The 20,119-nt window shown below is 45.0% G+C and overlaps 1 protein-coding gene across 1 annotated transcript in view; it reads right to left on the bottom strand.

The window, feature by feature from the left end:
• Window positions 1–12,180: 12,180 nt before the first annotated feature.
• The window catches only part of LOC138259689 (uncharacterized), a 106,738-nt gene continuing 98,799 nt past the window's right edge, over window positions 12,181–20,119 (bottom strand). The window contains exons 4-5 of the mRNA XM_069207578.1: window positions 13,476–13,580; window positions 12,181–12,189 (exon numbers count right to left, since the gene is read on the bottom strand). Of these exons, the coding sequence (XP_069063679.1) occupies window positions 12,181–12,189; window positions 13,476–13,580 (114 nt within the window). The remainder of the gene's footprint in view (window positions 12,190–13,475; window positions 13,581–20,119) is intronic.

Raw genomic sequence — 20,119 nt, 5'->3', positions numbered from 1 at the left:
AAACAATAGTGGCCTTGAATTGCTTTGTAAATGTGACTTAAGTACTGCAGGATCATTCCGGATGCAAGGGTAACAAAATACAATAATACATCTGGCCCTTGGTTACACATTGTGCTTTGGTACACCGTTGTAAACTTTACAGTATCCAGCGGTACATGCAGATGACAAAGCAGTACATAATTGGCTAATTTCTGCCTTTATAAAACTAAAAGGCAGGCATATTTTCTTAATACACTTTATCTGTGTTCAGAGTAAGCCCCTTAATTACATGTAGGAAGTAGTTTTAATTATTACTCCCTATCTATTACCACTTTATTAAAGTGTTAATAGGTAGGGAAATTAATTTAGATTTTTCTATATTTTTTTAAAACGTTCATGGAGTACCACTCTAGTACCTATAAAATACCACTTTTTAAAGAAATTTATATTTTTTTAATTGTTTTTAAGCTGCACAGTAATTTCTTGGTATTACTGCAGTACTCTGTACACTTTTATAGAAGGAATTAAAGGAACAAATACATAAAAAATGCACCGTAGTATACTATATTTGTGAAATATATGGCCTGATTACAAGTTTTGCGGTCAGAAAGCCAGACCTCCATGGCAGCAGTTCCAAAAAGACCTCTGTATTATGATGTATCAAAGCAGAACTGCCACCTGCCAAGCCAACGTGCTGACCTCCAGGGGCAGTCTGTTATTATGTCGGTCAGTACTCCGGCGCCATCAGTGCCGTAGCCAAGTGCTGCGGCCAACTGCCGAACCAATTACAAACACACAATCCAGGTGGCAGTCCCCTTGTGGTGGATAGCCAATGGCCGTCAACCACCATGGTATGCGTTCAGCAAAGCAACAGACAAGTACCCATTAGATTAATTCAAAAACAACACAGCTGACAATCATGGGCCCAGAGGTCACACCTGCGAAATACACTATAGAACACACCTTTTCACAGACCGTGATCCTTTGCATCTCCACTGCAATCAAGATTTGATTTTCTTCAGAGAGATAAGGCACCCCTTTTTTCACTACCCCTAAATCCTCTTTCACACACTTGTCTCCATTTACTCCCCACATCACTCTTTTTGTAAGTAATTCCCTGTCACCCACTTTAATTCCCCACCATGTCACATCTCAAAAATCCCAGCTTCTCAGAGGATCATTTGAGAGTAATGATGGATAAAATCATGGGAGTAGAACCTCAACTGTTTGGAGCTCAGAAGGAAAATGTAAATGTGGCAAAGGATCATCGACAGGGTGACTGCCATAGGCACCACCCTGCACACAAAGGACATTAGGAGGAAGTGGAATGACCTAAGGGGCAAGGTGCTGTTCCTTACCTTCAGCCAACAGATGAGGCCAACAAGACTGACGGTGGCCCTCCCAGTGCCCCATTACAACTCTTTCCCTGGAAGGAGAAGGTCTTGGCGATCCTGCATCCTAAGGGCTTGACAGGAATGCCTAGGGGAGCAAAGTCTGGTAAGTTACAACACAAAAACTGCCACAAAACTACAATGTCATGCATGCTCACATCTCACCTTTTGCCACTGTGTTGTTTATTGACTTTAACAACATTCAATTTCTGACATGTAAGACTGTCAATGTGTATTGTTGGTCCTAACATCACAGCTATCAGGGCCCATCACATGCCATTAGTTGGAATGATGCATGTGTTTCAATATCAAAAAATCATCCCAGGACTCATGGTATTTCTCAACATGTAAATGTATGCCCCGACATAAATGCAGTCTGGCAACAGATATAAAATATCTAACATTTGTCTAGTATGTGAAGTAGAGGGAGTGGCCTGACTGCAACTCCCAGGAAGCCCTGTTTCTGTAACTCCAACCAGCAACCCAGCATTAATTTGCCCAAATACACCTTTTTGGGAAATTTCAAATGAAGTTAACTCACTTGGGAGTATACCATTTGTCAAGTGCTGCGAACTGGAGGGAGTGGCCTGACTGCAAAGCCCAATGGGTCCGGTTTCTGTAACTCCAAACACCAGCCCAGTGTTCACTTGCCTAAATACACCTGTTAGTTAACTCCCAAATGAAGTTTATACACCTGGGAATGAGCAATATACAGATCATGCTCAACTCAGAGACTTGTCTGCCTACCTAGCTCCATTTTCACCTTGTATCCCAAGTTTAAGCCATTGAGGACAGGAATGACACTTTACCAGGTGTGTACACCAAGTATTCTTAAGGGCATAAGCTGCATCAGCAGATTGGTAGCAGCAGCAAACACACTGACACAGCACTATGCACATGAATGTAGATACAGATACAACAAAGTTGTGTGTCTGCCTGTCTCACACTCAACTAAACCTTTGAATGGTCAACTGTACATGTGGCTTCTCCACTGTGTTGGCTTTCCTGTTGGTAAGATGTCATTTTCATTCCCTCGTCCAAAGTGTAACTGGTCAGCACATCTAATGACCTGCTTCAGTCTAATAGTTTAGGCAAGCTTCACACATGTCATGTTGAATACTCCAATACCATGGTAACATGGCACAATAGGCTAACCTATCACTTAAAAATGTCCCATGTCTCTACTTACTGTAACACTAACCGTTTGGAGGTAGATGTCACACTTAAACCAATAACAATGTACTCTCTTACTCGACAGGTCGAGCTGGCACAGCCCTTAGGCAGACCTCGTCCACCAACCAGACTCACACTCCACCCCCAGATGAAGCCCTCAGTGATGACGACAGTCCTAGAATTGTGGACATGGAGGACAGCCCTGGCACATCTGGGCAACCTGGTCATATGGCAACAGTGAGTCTCACTGTGCCCACAGCAACACCTCCCAGCCCTGTGGCGTCAATATCACAGGCAACAACACCTAGCACAGTTTCAACCATCTTGTGCCCCCCAGTCCTGGATCCTGAGGTGCAACCCAAAACTCCTGACACTGAGGGTCCAGGACTCAGTTGAACAGGCACAAGGTTGTAGGGGGAGAGTGCAGTGGATGGATGCTGTGGGCCAGTGGAGTGAGGCCACTGGGGCTGCTGTCAACCAGGATACCATCAGCAACATATTGGGGGTCTATCAGGAGTCCCAAGTCTTGATGGGCCAGGTGTTAACTGAACTCTGGGAAATGAAGCAGCTGCAGAGGAACATGATCCAAAAAATGGATAACCACATTCCCAACATAGGCACTCTAACAGGGGTGCTGAGCGACTTCCACACAGCCCTGAAAAGTGCTTTTCCACCACCATACACCCTTTCCTGAGGGCCAAAATATTCAAGCCCAAGTACATCTGCAGCAGCCACAGGAAGGGAGGCCCTGCCAGAGGCACACCCACCCTCAAACACCCCTGCCTCTGCAGCAGCTGATCCCCCCTCACCCCCTCCATGCAAGCAGGGATGACCATGCAAAAATCCAGGAGTTGCAGAAAGCAAGACACCCACTACTGCCATTAAGAAACCTCTTCCTTAATGTCCTCCTTTGTGTGTCACACATACAGTCAGTGGACTGATCCTGAGCCACATTCCAGTTCCAATGGGAGGAGTACTCTGGACTTTGGACTTCCAATGGTGTGGCATCTACTCCGATGATTGTATTCACCATTACTGACCCCTTCACTTTACATTTTTGTTTCCTTCTGTCCCAAATGTATTTTCTGTATTAGCATTGTAATAAATGCACCCTTCACTAACTCATTATCTGCTGTCTTAAAATTCACATTTAGCTACGTAGATATGCAAGCCTATTTGAACCATACAATGAAGATACAATCTACTTGTACAAGCAGGGATATGTTGCATGTACACAGGGTCCAGATCAGGATCACCAACACACACATACAAGTACCCTGTTTCAGAAGAGATTTTATTACATTGTTAGCACATAGGCTGTCAGGATGTCAGAAACATAGACATTCAGACATGACCATATCATACTGTGTAGGCCACCAGATATGCTGGTAGAGACTACCAGAACATTGTAGAAATCGACATATTAGACATTGTCCCGTTAAATAGGCAAACATGGATATGGTTGATGTCCTCAGCTGCAGCCATATCCCCTGAATCTCAAAAGGAATCCAACCTCACAAAATGCAATACCAAGACAGATGGCAGTACAACTGTCCCTGATCACAGGGTCATTACAATCCAGTGGTACTGCACCTGGTGGTAGGACACAAACAAATGTAATTGATGTACCACAGGCACTTTGGCCTACAATGATGAAACACATTAACAACTACAAACAGCTCAGACAAAAAGAGTGTTTAACCAATGTGAAGGGGAACAGACATGAACTTGGCCTATAACAATATTTTTACTGACCACATGATGGCACAAATGATGCATCATGGCCACCACACAACAACAAACAAGTCCAAAAGAGTCTTCTGCACTACCATCCTATCTCTGTGCAAGCTGCCTTGACACAAGTCTTCTACACCCAAAATCTGTGAAATGCATCCCCAGGAACAATCCATGTCTGCTTGGTATGTCCCAACAGCATGATATACCTGCCAATGTCACAACTCAGAAATGCCAAAATGAATATCTCATGGTAAAAGTACCCCAACAAAGAACAAAACAAGGAGTATAGTTATGAAACCATACAAATGACACAAGTCATATAGCAAAAGTCTGGAGAACAAAGTCTATTAGAAAAATCTGACACAAACAAAATAACATCATCAAAATGGGATTGTGTCAAAAGCTTCCTCATCAAACCCCCTTGGCGGATTTTGCCTGAGCATCAGCTCCCTATTTCCAAAAATATACTCCACACATTATCACAACTACAGTTCATTGTACAGTCAAAGTCATCACATTACATATGTACACTCAGAGACAAGATTGCTGTTTGATTAATGCCCGGTCCCTCAGTAAACACTTCAAGGAAGTTCATGACCTCATTGGTGACTGTCAGTTTGCTTTTTTATTCATTACAGAATCCTGGAGAAAAGAGTGGTGTAACCCGGAAATCGCCCTTGCACTGCCCGAGAGGTATAGCATCTACAGGCAAGACAGACCCGATCTTTGGGGGAGGCCTCGCCGTCATCTTTAGAAGTTCACTTCAGGTTGAAACTTTCAACCTTAGTACTCTAAAAGGGGCAGAATGCCTAGGGTTCTGTTTCAGGCACAGCCCCTCTCAATCTTTTGCCAGAGTTCTGATTTACCGTCCTCCTGGTCAAGGAGCTGCCTTCCTAGCTTCCCTGGGAGAAGCACTAGTTCCCCTGGTGCTTCGATATTCCAACTTCACCATCATCCATGGGAAACTTTAATTTACATCTGGAGCTTGAAAATAAACCTGAGGTAATGAACTTTTCTGACACCTTAAGTTCCTTAGGACTTCTTGAAGATGTAGTAGGACTGACTGATGAGGGAGGCCACACCCTTGATTGTATCTGTTCCAACAATCCCAATCTATGTGTAGTCTCCCGTTCGGCTGAGCAGGTCTGACTATTCGCTTATTCCATTTAATATTAAGCAGGGGCGTGACCACTCTCAGTTTTTGCCCCTCTAGCCAGATACCTCTGCCACCCTTATGTGGGGCAAATTATCAAAGGACCTGAGATTCGCAAATTGGTTACTTGACTCTATCCCCATTCTACTTGGTTGTCCTTCTGATAATATTGCATCCTTTAATAAATGGATACTGCATTCAGCCAACAGCGTTGCACCAGCTACTCCTGCTTGCATTCTTATAATGCAAACCATAATTGACAATTATGTCCAGACTAGGGGGGACTATTGTAGCCGCATTTATTGATTACTCCACAGCATTTGACAGAGTGGATAGGAAAATCCTGTGGAGGAAACTTCAGGAATTAGGGGTCCCGCCTTGCCTCCTGTGATTGGTGATTGCCCTGCACTCTTCGACTTGGTGTAAAATCCTCATGGGCGGAGAGCAGGGATTATTTTCAAACTTTTTAAACAAAAATGGCCTGAAACAGGGCTGTTTATTGGCCTCACTGCTTTTATCCCTTTGCATCCATGACCTCCCCAAAATCCTTAGGAGTACTATTGGCTATGTCCCCTTGGTGGGTGGTCGGCCAATCATCTGCTTGCTATACGCAGATGACATAGTTGTGTTCGATCTCACCCCAAAAGGCCTAAATCAATGTCTGGCCGCTCTAAATCTTTACTCTCAGAAGCACTACTTAAGAATTAATACATCGAAGTCTCAAATTGTATGTTTCACCAGGAAAAAAAACAGAAGGAAAATGTGTTCCTCATGGGTTTTGGGTCAACATAATTTGGAGCGGATAGATGCATATCAGTTTTTGGGTAAGATCTTTTCCACCTCAATAAATGAGCAAGAGCATTTTTGCAATAATATTAGTAAGGCTATTTCACATGCTCAAGGATTGGCGGCTTTCTACAATGCAAATGGTAAACACCACTTTTCGCATTTATTGTCTGCCTATCAGGTTAAGATACCAGCTACTCTTCTCTATGCAATAGAATGTATAGACATAAATAAATGGGATTTCCTTGACAAGACAGAAGGCCGAATCCTAAGACGCATGGCTTCTTGTAATCACTCAGCTTCAGGGGCAGCGCTAAGACTTGAATTTGGCATTAAGAATATCTTCGTGCAAGGCCTTGCAGCTGTGATTAGAAGGGCACATTGCCTTATCCATAGCACGGAATTTACTCTGAGAAACCTGGCTTTCAACTAACTTTTTAATAATTTGAGAGAAAAATCCAGGTTTTTCAGAAATTACATCCATGCTATTTGGTTCTTAGAGCTGGACCCGGACCTCACTCCTTCAATACCCTTCATAAGTCTAAAACAAATCTTGAAGGAAGTTACATGGTCCAAAGGCTTTTCAATGGATCTTGATGCGTGTCGCCATAGAAGAGGTCTGGAGAAGTTAATTCTGTATCTATGAAAGTGGTGCAACCTTACCTGACTTGGAATCTACCACATGGTGTGAGGCGATTTTTTTATACTGATCAGACTTGATGGAACACCTCTGAGGGATCTAACCTCCAAATGGAATGGCTCTACTAATTCCTGTGACTTGTATCAAGGTGGGGTACAGAATATCAAACACATTCTATTTGTCTGTCAAGCTTTAGCCGCACAAAGGAAATTTTGGTTGAAACCCCTCTATTTGCAGCTAAATATAAGATCTTATAGAGAGGCCCTAGATTTATGTTACACCCCTCCTAATGAAAGGTTGTGTTATAGGATTTTCTAATTTTTTCAAACCTTCCTGCAGATATATTGATCATCTGTGATTAGAAAGCCGTCCGGCCCCTGGCGTAGAAAAAATAAAATACCGCAGGGACCATTGGGATCATCATGATTTAATGAGAAATTTTAAGGATGGGAGGGGTATGTCCCTCAATTTTGTTGGGCAAAGACTCTTTGAATTTAAGGATTGGTGTCCATAGTGGGAGGCTCAATTTATGCTATTTTAGATTGAATATTGCCTTGTATTGGTATCATTTTGTAATGTGTGAAAGAATGAACTGAGGTTTGGAGTTTTATTCTTTTTTTACAAAGTGTATTCATTTATGATGTATTTATATGGTTCTGTATCGTTATTCATGTGGATCTCTTTGGAGTTCCAAATCATGATAATAAAAATTGAAATTGAATTGAGCATTAGGCTTATGATAACTGTGTCTCTCTCTCAAACAGACTTTTTCACCTTGATTCGCATTAGCACCAGGATGCTCCCTTCGGAGTGACAGATGTGCTCTATAAATGCTAAATAGAAATAGAAATAGAAGAAGCTGTCATTGAGATCTTGTCTGAGTCAGCTCGTTCCTCTTCACCACTATCATCTTCATTTGGCATTTCAGGATTCTCACAACCTGTGGCAACGCAGGCTCCCCCACCTCTGGGATGTAAGGGATATTCCTCCGCAGGGTGATGTTATGGAGCATGCAGCATGCAACGGTGATCTGAGGGATCCTGGGGGAGGGTAAGGCTCTCCCAGTCTTGTCCAGACAGCGAAATCTGAATTTCTGCACCCCAAAAGCCCGCTACACTGCCCGCCGTGCTCTTGCATAAACCTAATTGAAGCGGACTTCCACTGGCATAGTTGGATTCCTCAGCGGTGTCAACAACCAAGGACGGTTTGAAGATGCTGAGACTCCTGTTTTTGAATGAGACATAAGTGCTACAATGAGTCATTCACTTCATGATTGCAGCACCTGACATTGCACACACAAAATCAGGACAGATGTGATTTACCAACCAGCAAGGCTCTCCCTGGTCGCAGTTGTGATATCAGCTGTGGTATGGTGCTGTTTCGCATTAAAAAGGAATCATGGGCTGAACCTGGAAACCGGTCACAGACGTTTGAGATGTAGAGAGGTAACAAGCACTCAAATTGCACATACATAGAATGGGAGTGCTTTTTGTTGTGATAGACTTGTTCACTGACCTGTGATGGCACCAGGGCAATATGTGTGCCATCAATTGCTCCCACCACTTGTGGGAGTCGACCAAAATCACAGAAGTCAGCCTACACATTGGCTATAGCCTCACGTCTGGTGAACATGATATAGCTGTCAATGTGCTTGATCATAGCTGATAGCACGTTTCTTGACACACCCCTGAACATGGGTTGGGACATACCACCAGATATGGCCACAGTATATAGGAAGGACCCTGTGACTAGGAAGTGTAACACTGCCATGAGTTTAACAATGAGTGCTATGCATGTTGGATTTGTATTTTCAGGCATCAGATCTGGCTCCAACATAAATCTACAATAGTTTGCCTATTCAGACGAACTGTTTGGTGATGTGGTGCTCTTCTAGTGTTTGAATGTCTGGCAATGGGCGGTACACTAGAGCTTGTCGCCTCCTCGCTCTCCCAGGGTACTAATTTGTGAAAATAAATGAGTTACAGCATTAGTCCACTGTGTCCAACTTTCATGATGAATAGGACCTCAATCATGTGATAAAGCATTACTGACTGGAAAAACATTACACCCATTACACATCAAATTTTTCTACTACTCAAGGACCAAATATGAGCCCCACTGGTTGTCTATATGTGTCTAAAACATGGTTACCCAACTATCTGCTCCTCATGTGCCCCTCAAAATTTGACTGTCTGTTACGACCATCAAAAATACCGTCACCTGGTGGTGGACAGTGCACCGCCATAATATCCCATCTGTGACCAGCAACACACTATACTTGTGATGTGTAGGAGAACCCACACAACAAGGTTGATTTACATTGTTTGAGATGATCAGACACAGTTATTGATGTTGTGACGCATTTAACAGGGCCCAACAATGTAGTTACAATGGTCAAAATGGCGGATGCCCGACCTAGTTCACTGGACATTAGGTACTGCCCGTTTCCGCCAGCAGACACTGACTGCAGGGTGGGCGGTTTCAACCACGGCGGACACAGCCATAGGCTAACATTGGTGACTGTGACGGTTGCATGGGCTACAATGTTCCTCTGAGCACCAGTGAGACTTTTCAGGTGCCTCTTGTCACATTTTGTGTTTGATACATGGGATGTACATGGTGCTGATAGTGGAGACAAGTACACTCTATGTAGTTCACACTTCCATTGTGTTGCGTGATGTCTGATGATCCCTAGATCCTTCTTCTGTTGCATTCAGATACCTAGGCAAGGAGACTTTAAAGCCATAATATGATATATCTTTGGATATGATATTTGTAAATGTAAAACAACATGTATGTGCATTACAAAATGAGCTATGTATGTATACTCTTTGAGTCATTTTAGGATCTTGTTAGCAATCTATATATCCCCACAAATCACTCAGCTCACATCTGGCCTTGCCAAACTGCTGTATGAGAACCATGTAAAACTCACTGTGCCCTTTAGAGTGCCACACAACCCTCAACCCACATAGAGGATAGAAACAGGATATACTGTCATACATGGAAGTGATGGAAATGTGGGTGTTATGGTAGGTTTTGTATGCTCAGCCTGCAGAGACCAAGGCCTGTCAAAAGCTTCCCTAAGTTTGGAACATAGACCAGGCTGGGGTAGAGTTACTGTGGCTATGCAACTGTGGCACCAGTCCCACTCACTGTAGACCTGAAGATCCTTGGATGTGGCCAAAATGAGTCATCAGTGGCAAAGCTTTGCCTGAAGGCCTTATTCATTGACTACATTAGGAATGTGTACTGATGCAACCCACTGACCTAATACATATTTGCATTGACCCTCATTGGCAATGTGTGTCATTGACTTATGACAGGTCCCTTACTCCCACAGCTCTGTTGTCATCTTTACATGTGTCATATTTGTACAGTGCAGCTGTATTGCACAAGTGACAAACTTACAGTGCAGATAGCTGGTTGATTCAGGGGACAGCATGGCATGTGACTCATTAGCTTGGTTACCTGCAACTAATCAGACCAAACATACCTTAGTATGTTGGATGCCATCTCTGTAGGATTGCCACTTTTGGTAAAAGGTGTGTTATGTGCTACAAGTACATACCAGACAAACCCAATCTGAAGTGGTATGAGATTACATTGGGTAGGCAACATGTCCACACATGCACAGGGAAGAGACTTTCCTTGCCACCCATGGCAACCCTTTCATTGTCACTTAAGTCTTAGGGTTTATCCTGTACTATGGTAGTTGCCTATAGGGACTGTATGCATTCAGTCAATGTGGCTGTATGTAAATGAGTCTATCCAGTCAGGCCAAAGGAGTTTACCCTTCAGAAGGTCACAAAGGTTTGTTGTGTTTCACTGTGGCTCACATCACAGTACATGTTGCTTGAGCCTGGGCTACCTGATGTCAGTGGGCTTGCTTAGTTAGTGTAGACCATGAGCAAGGTACTGATTTACTCTTCAGATAGCTCCAAAAGTGTACATTTCTGTCCCTGTCCTTATCATCATGTGTGCTTTACACTTGTGGTGTGTTGACAATTACAACATTTTTGTGCCTGGTGTTTCTAAAATGTGTGCAACATAGCCAGTTGGGCAAAGAAATTGAATTGTTACTTTTCCATTTGTCTTTTGCATCCATTCAGGTCAACACCCATCAGGAGAAAGGGACTTGGAGGGCCATCGCCCAAAAGGCGCAGACCCTGGGGGTCCACAGCCTCCTCATTACCTCAAGAATGTGACTGTGGTAATACATGCCAGAATCATAAGCTCTTCCTGGGAAACCGGCAAAGACACGTATATGCAAAAGATCAGCTGCGGAGTTTTCTTCTACAATGATTAAGTCATCGACTTTCTAATTATATGTATGTTCTCTTGTCTTCACTGGTACAATTTGAACTTGGGTACTGCATAATCCACGTGTTACACTGGGAATTTGTTCAAAGGTGTAAAAACTGCAGCTAACCGTTAACTGTTGTCTTCTGTGAAATACAGCAAGTTTGACATATGTGTAACAGGATATCTATCGTGTGATACACTGTGTGAGGCATGTGGCTGCACGAAACCATATTGAAGTGCCACAGCATTCTGGAATCATGCAGTGGTGCATAAGTGCTGTACAGAGATGAACTTCAACATAGGTGGAGCTGTAGCCTGCAGTGATTGTGGGGGATACATTTTACTTCAATTAATAAGAGCATGTAGTGAATGATCTACATATTTAATCTGTACGTTCAGCACTCAAAGTCAGAGTTTACAATCTTGTTCCTCTGGATTGGGCCATTCACCTCCTGTAAACTTTGCAGGATTGCTGTTGCTATTCCTAAAGTTGCCTATTCAAAATAATAGTTAGTGGGGGTATCTCAGCTAGGGCCAGGACTTGTGCAGCTACTTGGTCCATAGTGCAATGAGTGTGCCACTTGACGTTAAACTCATTTGTTCTGCAGACGTGATTTACTGTATGTGTTTGTTTGGCATAATGTACTAAACATAATTATGTTGGTTTTCGCCTGGTTCCAGTGTTTTTTAATCATGCCGTATTTTCCTCACGTAGTAGCTTACTTACCTAGTAAGATTCACTTCTCTTAATTAAGATTTGTTTTTATTTGATGTAGGTGCAAAATATCATTCATGCGGAAGATTATCGTTTCCCGGTTTTCTAGACCAAACACAGGCTAGTTGCAGGAAAGCACATAGCCTTAGACAACATTATCACAAATTATGCATTAGACTTTGGTCCAGTAGCTCCACGAATATGATTGATGTTGTATGCAAATAAAAGCTATTCTGCTAACGAAGGTCTCCTAATCTCTGATTTGTTTCATTAGCTCTACCTCAGATTCCCAAAGCTTTCTTCACCAACCCTAAAAACATAATGGCGGAGAATGTGCATGCTAAGCAGATACAGTATAAAATACAATCAATAAAACTCAAACTTCTCCAAAAAAACACATGCCAACAAATTCTCTTGGCACATGTTACATATGTTCTGTGCACAGATGTGTCCAGTAAATCATCTTACTACTAGTGGTGATATTATTTTACTTTCGAAATGTACTCATATGTTTCAAAGGTAGTCAGATTGCATATCACTACACTGTGCGATGCAAATTTGCAAGTAAATATGAGTTTTCTTGCCAATTTGCAAGTAAATATGTTTTTTTTTATTGTTTTACTCACTATCATTTTTGGGCTTTATGCTGCTTCTGCTTTCAGTTTAATTTTAATAACAGGAACGGTGTGTTAAAAAATACATATGCGCATGCAGTATTACTTCAGATCTTGTACTCCTGAAGAGGACGGACAGGTGATCAGATGCCATAATAGTTTTAACAGTCTATCCTCCCCTTGCAGGCCTTAGGGCGGAGTTATAAAGTGGTTTCATTCCCATAATACCTCTTGTCTGTACCAGCCAGCCTAGGTGTCTTGGCATCAAAACAGTTGAGATGGTAATAAAATGGATTTTTTTTTAATGTTCATCTACAACTAGTAGAAATAAAAATAACTGTGCCTTCCATTCACTTTTGTTAATAGAGAGTTGGACGGTTCAGGCCTGATTAACAAAATCGTGTGACAATACCTAAAAGAGTACTCCTGTAGCACTGCCTCTCATACTCAGAAATGTTTTTGTCAACAAGCTCCAAAATGTGTGCGTTGCCTACTCAAAACATGAAGATAATTAATAACGTCTGGCAAATAGACATTTTTGTACATGAGCATCAAGCGCGTCCCCCATCCGTTGTACCCTCACTAAAGTCACAGGACTCGAGCATCAGACCTCCACCATCTTGGTACTGGGAGTTTTAGCTTTATCTGTGAAGGGGATCCCTTTTTCAGTTGGACCAAAGCCTGTTTACGTGCAGCAATTTGGTCCGTCGCCACATCGTGGCACACTGCCGATTTTCACAATTAATCAGAGCGCTGATAGAGTGTCCATAGGAAACTATATTGTGAGAAAGCCACATATGGAATCTGTGCTATATCATATCTGAGAAAAAGAACATTACTTGGAAGCATAGACTTGATGAGTCGGTGGCGCATACTTTGTATCCTATTTAGTAGTAAAAAAAATCTTTATGGTGGTCTTTTTAGAAAACTAAACAAAAATGGTTTTAATAGTTACCTTTTAAAAAGTAAAGAATGACTCTACCTGAAAAATCTCCAGAAAGGTTTCACAGCCTTTTCCAAATGTTGGTTGATGCAATCTACTTAACTCGCTACTGATTACTCTGTTCAACCGATCTCTTCTACAGTCCTGGGTACAAAACATAGAAAACAATAGTGTTATTAGGGTTCTAATCGCATGAAGTTTCCAATTGGAGAAGCTTTCATGATGATGGAATGGAGCATGCCACACCCTCAGACCTTCGCACCCCTCCTTCGGAATCGTACTAACACTCTCACCCAAAATCACTCTCTGATTGGAAGAACTTACAATAATGACAGACAAATAATACTGACAGAAGCGGAGATGCTGGTATCGTTTTTTAACCCCTTCTGCCCATGCCTGTACATTTCCTAACAAAATAGGCAGCTTGATTTAGGGCCTGATTTAGAGTTTGGTGGATGGGTTACTGTGTCACAAACGTGACAGATATCCCGTCCACCGTATTACGATTCCCACAGGAAATAATGGGATCCTAATACGGCGGATGGGATATCCATCACGTATGTGATGGAGTAATCCCATCTGTTAGACCTGACATGCCTTAGGGTGGTCACCCCTAACTTTTTGCCTGCCTCCCTCCACTTTTTGGACCCTGTTTTGCTGGCTTTTAGACTCTGCGCACTTTACCACTGCTAACCAGTGCTAAAGTGCATATGCTCTCTTCCTTTTTAAAACATGGTAACTTTGGATCATACCTGATTGGACTATTTAATCTACTTATAAGTCCCTAGTAATGTGCACTACATGTGCCTAGGGCCTGTAGATTAAATGCTACTAGTGGACCTGCAGCACTGGTTGTGCCACCCACTTAAGTAGCCCCCTTAACCTTGTCTCAGGCTTGCCATTGTAAGGCCTGTGTGTGCAGTTTCACTGCCACCTCGACTTGGCATTTAAAAGTACTTGCCAAGCCTAGAACTCCCCTTTTACTACTTATAAGTCACCCTTAATGTGTGCCCTAGGTAACCCCTAGAGCAGGGTGCTGTGTAGGTAAAAGGCAAGACATGTACCTGTGTAATTATATGTCCTGGTAGTGTAAAACTCCTAAATTCGTTTTTACACTACTGTGAGGCCTGCTCCCTTCATAGGCTAACATTGGGGCTGCCCTCATACATTGTTGAAGTGGCAGCTGCTGATCTGAAAGGAGCAGGAAAGTCATATTTAGTATGGCCAGAATGGTAATACAAAATCCTGCTGACTGGTGAAGTCGGATTTAATATTACTATTCTAGAAATGCCACTTTTAGAAAGTGAGCATTTCTTTGCACTTAAATCTTTCTGTGCCTTACAATCCACGTCTGGCTGGGCTTGGTTGACAGCTCCTTGTGCATTCACTCAGACACACCCCAAACACAGGGTACTCAGCCTCACTTGCATACATCTGCATTTTGAATGGGTCTTCCTGGGCTGGGAGGGTGGAGGGCCTGCTCTCACACAAAGGACTGCCACACCCCCTACTGGGACCCTGGCAGACAGGATTGAACTGAAAGGGGACCTGGTGCACTTCTTAGCCACTCTTTGAAGTCTCCCCCACTTCAAAGGTACATTTGGGTATAAAACAGGGCCTCTGCCCTACCTCATCAGACACTTGCTGGAGAAGAAACCTGAACCAGAAACTACATCCTGCCAAGAAGAACTGCCTGGCTGCTCAAAGGACTCACCTGTCTGCTTTCTACAAAGGACTGCTGCCTTGCTGTTGGCCTGCTGCCTTGCTGAACTCTTGTCTGGCTGTGAAAGTGCTCTCCAAGGGCTTGGATAGAGCTTGCCTCCTGTTCCCTGAAGTCTCAGGACCAAAAAGACTTCCCTTTTTCACTTGGACGCTCCGTGTGCCGAAAATGTAGACGCACAGCTTGTTCCGCTGCGAGAAAAACGCCGCACATCGACGCTGAGCAACGCGACGCTCGGGGGATGACCGAAAATCCGACGCACTGCTTCGCAAGGACAACGCCGCCCGACCTCTAGAGGAGAAATCGGCGCGACGCCTGCCGTGAGATCGTAATTTCAACGCGCAGCCCCGCAGAACGACACGCAGCCGGAAAACAAGCAGGAAAATCCAAGCACAGACCCGGGACATCTGGTAATCCCCGCGATCCACAGAAAGAGACTGTCCGCGCGCCAGAAAACGACGCCCGACTTCCCCGCGTGGAAAATAACAACACAAGTCCGTGTGTGCTGGGGAGAAATCGACGCACACACTCTTTTTCCACGCACCTCTCCTTTTGTGGCCCTCTGAGGAGATTTTTCCATTTTAAACCAGGTACTTGTGCTTGAAAGAGACTTTGTTTATATTCTAAAGACTTAAGACACTTTATATCACTTTTCAATGATATCTCTACAATTTCCCATTGCAACTTTATTCTTTTTGACCTACAATTATCCTGATAAATATTATATATTTTTCTAAACACTGTGTGGTGTCTTTTTGTGGTGCTATATGGTGATATTGTATGATTTATTGCACAAATACTTTACACATTGCCTTCTAAGTTAAGCCTGACTGCTCGTGCCAAGCTACCAGAGGGTGGGCACAGGATAATCTTGGATTGTGTGTGACTTACCCTGACTAGAGTGAGGGCTTTTGCTTGGACAGGGGGTACCCTGACTGCCAACCAAAAACCCCATTTCTAACATTGGTGATCAGCGGTGAGGATAGGACTTGTATTTGTGCAGTGACATACAGTAGCTAAGTATTTCACTACCTACCCACAGTTGAAGGTCAACTTGGCTTTTTATCTCTTTTTGCAAATCCGTTTTTTTTCTGTCTGACAATTTTCAAAAACTAAATCCTCACTCAACATGTCTCTGACTGGGTCTCAGACAGGGGACTTTGACCTAGTCCAGTTGGATACATATACGGTCAAACAACTAAGAGGATTCTGCAGGGCATTGAGGGTACCCACCCAAGGGGCCTCCAGAAAGGAGGACTTTCAAGTGGCGCTGAGGGCCTGGGCAGAAGCCCATTTAGAGGATGATGAGGAAGAGGAGCCAGAAAATGGCACCTCAGAGGAATTTTCACTATCTGTGGATGGTGTTACCAATGCAATTGTGCCCCCTTCCAGACCAGGGAGCAGTGTCTCCATGCAAAGCCTGACCGCAGAGGAAAGGAGAGAGGAAAGGGAGTTCCAATTGCAAATGGCAAAACTGAAAATTGAGGCTCAACAGGAGGAGAGAAGGGCAGAGAGAGAAGCCAAACAAGCTGAGGCTGAAAGAGCAGCCAAACAGATTGAAGTTGAAAGAACAGCCAAACAGATTCAAGCAGAAGCTGAAAGGGCAGTCAAACAAGCGGAAGCTGAAAGAGCAGCCAAACAGGTGGAAGCTGAAAGAGCTTTGGCTGAAAAGAAACTATTGTTTGCTCATGAACTGAGTCTCAAGGAGCTGGAGATCAAGGCGAGACAGTCCGAATCCAGCAATAATGGTGGCAGCATACAGACAGGACCTGCTGGAGAAAAGAAGGTTCGTATACCCAAAAATGTGGTGCCCAGTTTTGTGGTGGGAGATGACATAGATAAATGGTTAGCTGCTTATGAAGTTGCACTAAGGGCTCATGAGGTTCCTGAAGGGCAATGGGGGGTAGCTATGTGGGGTTATGTGCCATAGAGTTGCGCCATCACTTGGTAGATAGTAAGCTGACTGATCCCAGGAAGCTTGCTGAGGAGGCGGACCTCTGGGTTAGCACCAGAGTGTCCAAAAAGGTACCTGGGGGGGACTCCCACAAAGGTGGTCAGGGTTCCCAACAGAAGAAAGAGGGGGGAGATAAACTTACAGATAAGGAACTCTCAAAAGGCCCCCAAAAGAATTCCCAGGGAGGGGGTGGCATCCATTCCTTCTCTAGATTTGGGAAGAAGCCAGGGACATTTGATAAGTCAGGGAAATCCAACCCCAAATGTATGGAGTGTTACCAGTATGGTCACTATAAAGGCGACCCCCAGTGCTCCAAAAGGACACCGTCCACTACCGGACAGACACCTGGGCTAACTAATGTAGCGCTTGGAGGGGAGATGGACCCAGATAGCTTTGGGGAGCAAGTAGAGATTTCCCTAGTGTCCCTGGGAGAAAGAGAAATGGTGCCCAAAGCCCACATGCCCCGAAATACTTCCAAGTACAGGCAGTGGGTCACCATTAATGGGCAGAAGGTGGAGGCTCTGCGTGACACAGGAGCCAGTATGACTACTATCCAGAGTCAGGTGGTGTCCACAGAGCAGATAGTCCCTAATACATTCCACCAGGTCATAGTCGCTGACAATCGTGAGAGTCACCTACCGGTGGCTCTGGTTCCCTTTGAGTGGGGGGGGTCTCTGGTACTCTGAAAGTAGCTGTGAGTCCTGCCATGCCTGTAGATTGTCTGTTAGGCAATGATCTTGAGCACACTGCTTGGAAAGAAGTAGAGCTCAGATCTCACCTGGAGATGTTAGGGTTACCTGAGTGGGTCTGCATGACCACCAGGTCCATGGCTGCCCGGGAAGGGAGTCAAGGGCGTCTGGAGCCTGGAAAAATGGCCCAGACTGCCATCCAAGATGGGGGCCAGGGGCGCGGGAAACCCGCCTCCAATGCTCCCACGGTGGTAGACGAGGTCCCTGAGGAAGAGGAGGCCCCTGAGCCAACCGGGGAGGACATAGCTGCCCTGGGTAACCTACCTGAACTTGCTGGCTGGCAAGTAGAGGGGGGACCAACCAGGGAAGCATTCTGCAAGGCGCAGAGAGAATGCCCCACCCTTGAGGGTCTGAGGAAGCAAGCCACAGACCACGCAGCAGGTGACGCCTCTGGCGCTCACCATATTTACTGGAAGAATGATCTCCTTTACAGTGAGCGTAGAATTCCAGGTCCTGGGCCACACTGTGTGCTGGTGGTCCCCCAGTGTTACTGGAAATTCCTACTAGGACTGGCTCACGACATTCCCCTGGCAGGACACCTGGGCCAAGACAAGACCTTTGACAGGCCTAACACCCACTTTCATTGGCCCAGAATGAGGAAAGCCTCAGATAACTTCTGCAGAGCTTGCCCACCTGCCAGGCTAGTGGGAAGGCAGGGAAACGGCTTAAAGCTACCCTGATCCCACTCCCAGTCGTTGGCACCCCCTTTGAAAGGGTGGGCATCGACATTGTTGGTCCCTTGGACCCCAAAACTGCCCTGGGCAACAGGTTTATCCTGGTTTTGGTGGACCATGCCACCCGCTATCCAGAGGCAATCTCTCTGAGAACAGTGACTGCAAAGGTGGTGACCAGAGCCCTGATGGGAATATTTACCCGTGTGGGATTCCCTAAGGAGGTCGTGTCTGACAGGGGCACAAACTTCATGTCTGCATACATGAAGACCCTGTGGGATGAGTGTGGGGTGACCTACCGGTTTACCACCCCTTATCATCCTCAAACCAATAGGCTGGTTGAGAGATTCAACCAGACCCTGAAAGGCATGATTGGTGGCCTGACTGAGGCCATGAGGCGTAAGTGGGACGTCCTCTTACCCTGCCTGTTGTTTGCTTATAGAGAGGTGCCCCAGAAAGGGGTGGGGTTCAGCCCCTTTGAGCTTCTCTATGGTCACCCTGTCAGGGGACCCCTAAGCATCGTTAAGGAGGGCTGGGAGAGAGCTCCCCAGGCCCCTCCCCAGGATGTGGTCAGCTACATGCTGGCCCTCCGCAAACAAACCCAACGCTTCTGGAAGGAGGCCCAGAGTAACCTCGAGGCCAGTTAAGAGGTGATGAAGGAGTGGTACGACCAAAAGGCCACTCTAGTTGAGTTCTCACCTGGAGACAAAGTTTGGGTGATGGAGCCAGTAGAGCCCAGGGCTCTCCAGGACCGCTGGACTGGCCCCTTTGAGATCAAGGAGCGTAAAGGGGAGGCCACTTACCTAGTGGACCTCAAGACCCCTAGGCAACCCCTAAGGGTCCTCCATCACAACCGGCTCAAACCTCACTTTGAGTGGTCTGAGGTCAGTATGCTCCTAGTCACCGATGAGGGCATGGAAGAGGAGAGTGAACCTCTCCCCGACCTCCTCGCTGTCAAAGAAGGGGATGGGTCAGTAGGTGGTGTCATTCTCTCTGACTCCCTGACTCCAACACAGAGAGGGGACTGCTATGAGCTGTTAGAGCAGTTCTCCTCCCTGTTCTCCCTTACACCTGGACTAACCCACCTCTGTGTGCATGACATTGACACAAGTGACAGTGCTCCTGTAAAGAACAAAATTTACAGGTTGTCAGATAAGGTGAAGGCCAGCATCAAGGAGGAGGTCTCCAAGATGTTGACTTTGGGGGTTATTGAGAAATCCAGTAGTCCCTGGGACAGCCCTGTGGTATTGGTTCCCAAGGCTACTGCCCCAGGTGCGAAACCAGAACTCCGATTCTGTGTGGATTACCGGGGTCTCAATTCAGTCACCCGGACTGATGCTCACCCCATCCCCCGAGCTGATGAGCTCGTTGACAGACTAGGCACTGCCAAGTTCCTGAGTACGTTCGATCTTACTTCCGGGTACTGGCAGATTGGCCTGACTGAGGGGGCTAAAGAAAGATCTGCTTTTTCCACCCCTGATGGCCATTACCAATTCCGGGTGATGCCATTTGGGCTGAAAAATGCCCCCGCTACCTTCCAACGGTTGGTTAGCGGGGTCCTAGCTGGTAAAGATGCCTTCTGTGCAGCT

Source organism: Pleurodeles waltl, chromosome 9 (genome assembly GCF_031143425.1).
Source record: "Pleurodeles waltl isolate 20211129_DDA chromosome 9, aPleWal1.hap1.20221129, whole genome shotgun sequence".
Taxonomy (NCBI): domain Eukaryota; kingdom Metazoa; phylum Chordata; class Amphibia; order Caudata; family Salamandridae; genus Pleurodeles; species Pleurodeles waltl.
Note: the sequence above shows the minus strand (reverse complement) of the source record. Positions and strands in the feature narration are given on the sequence as shown.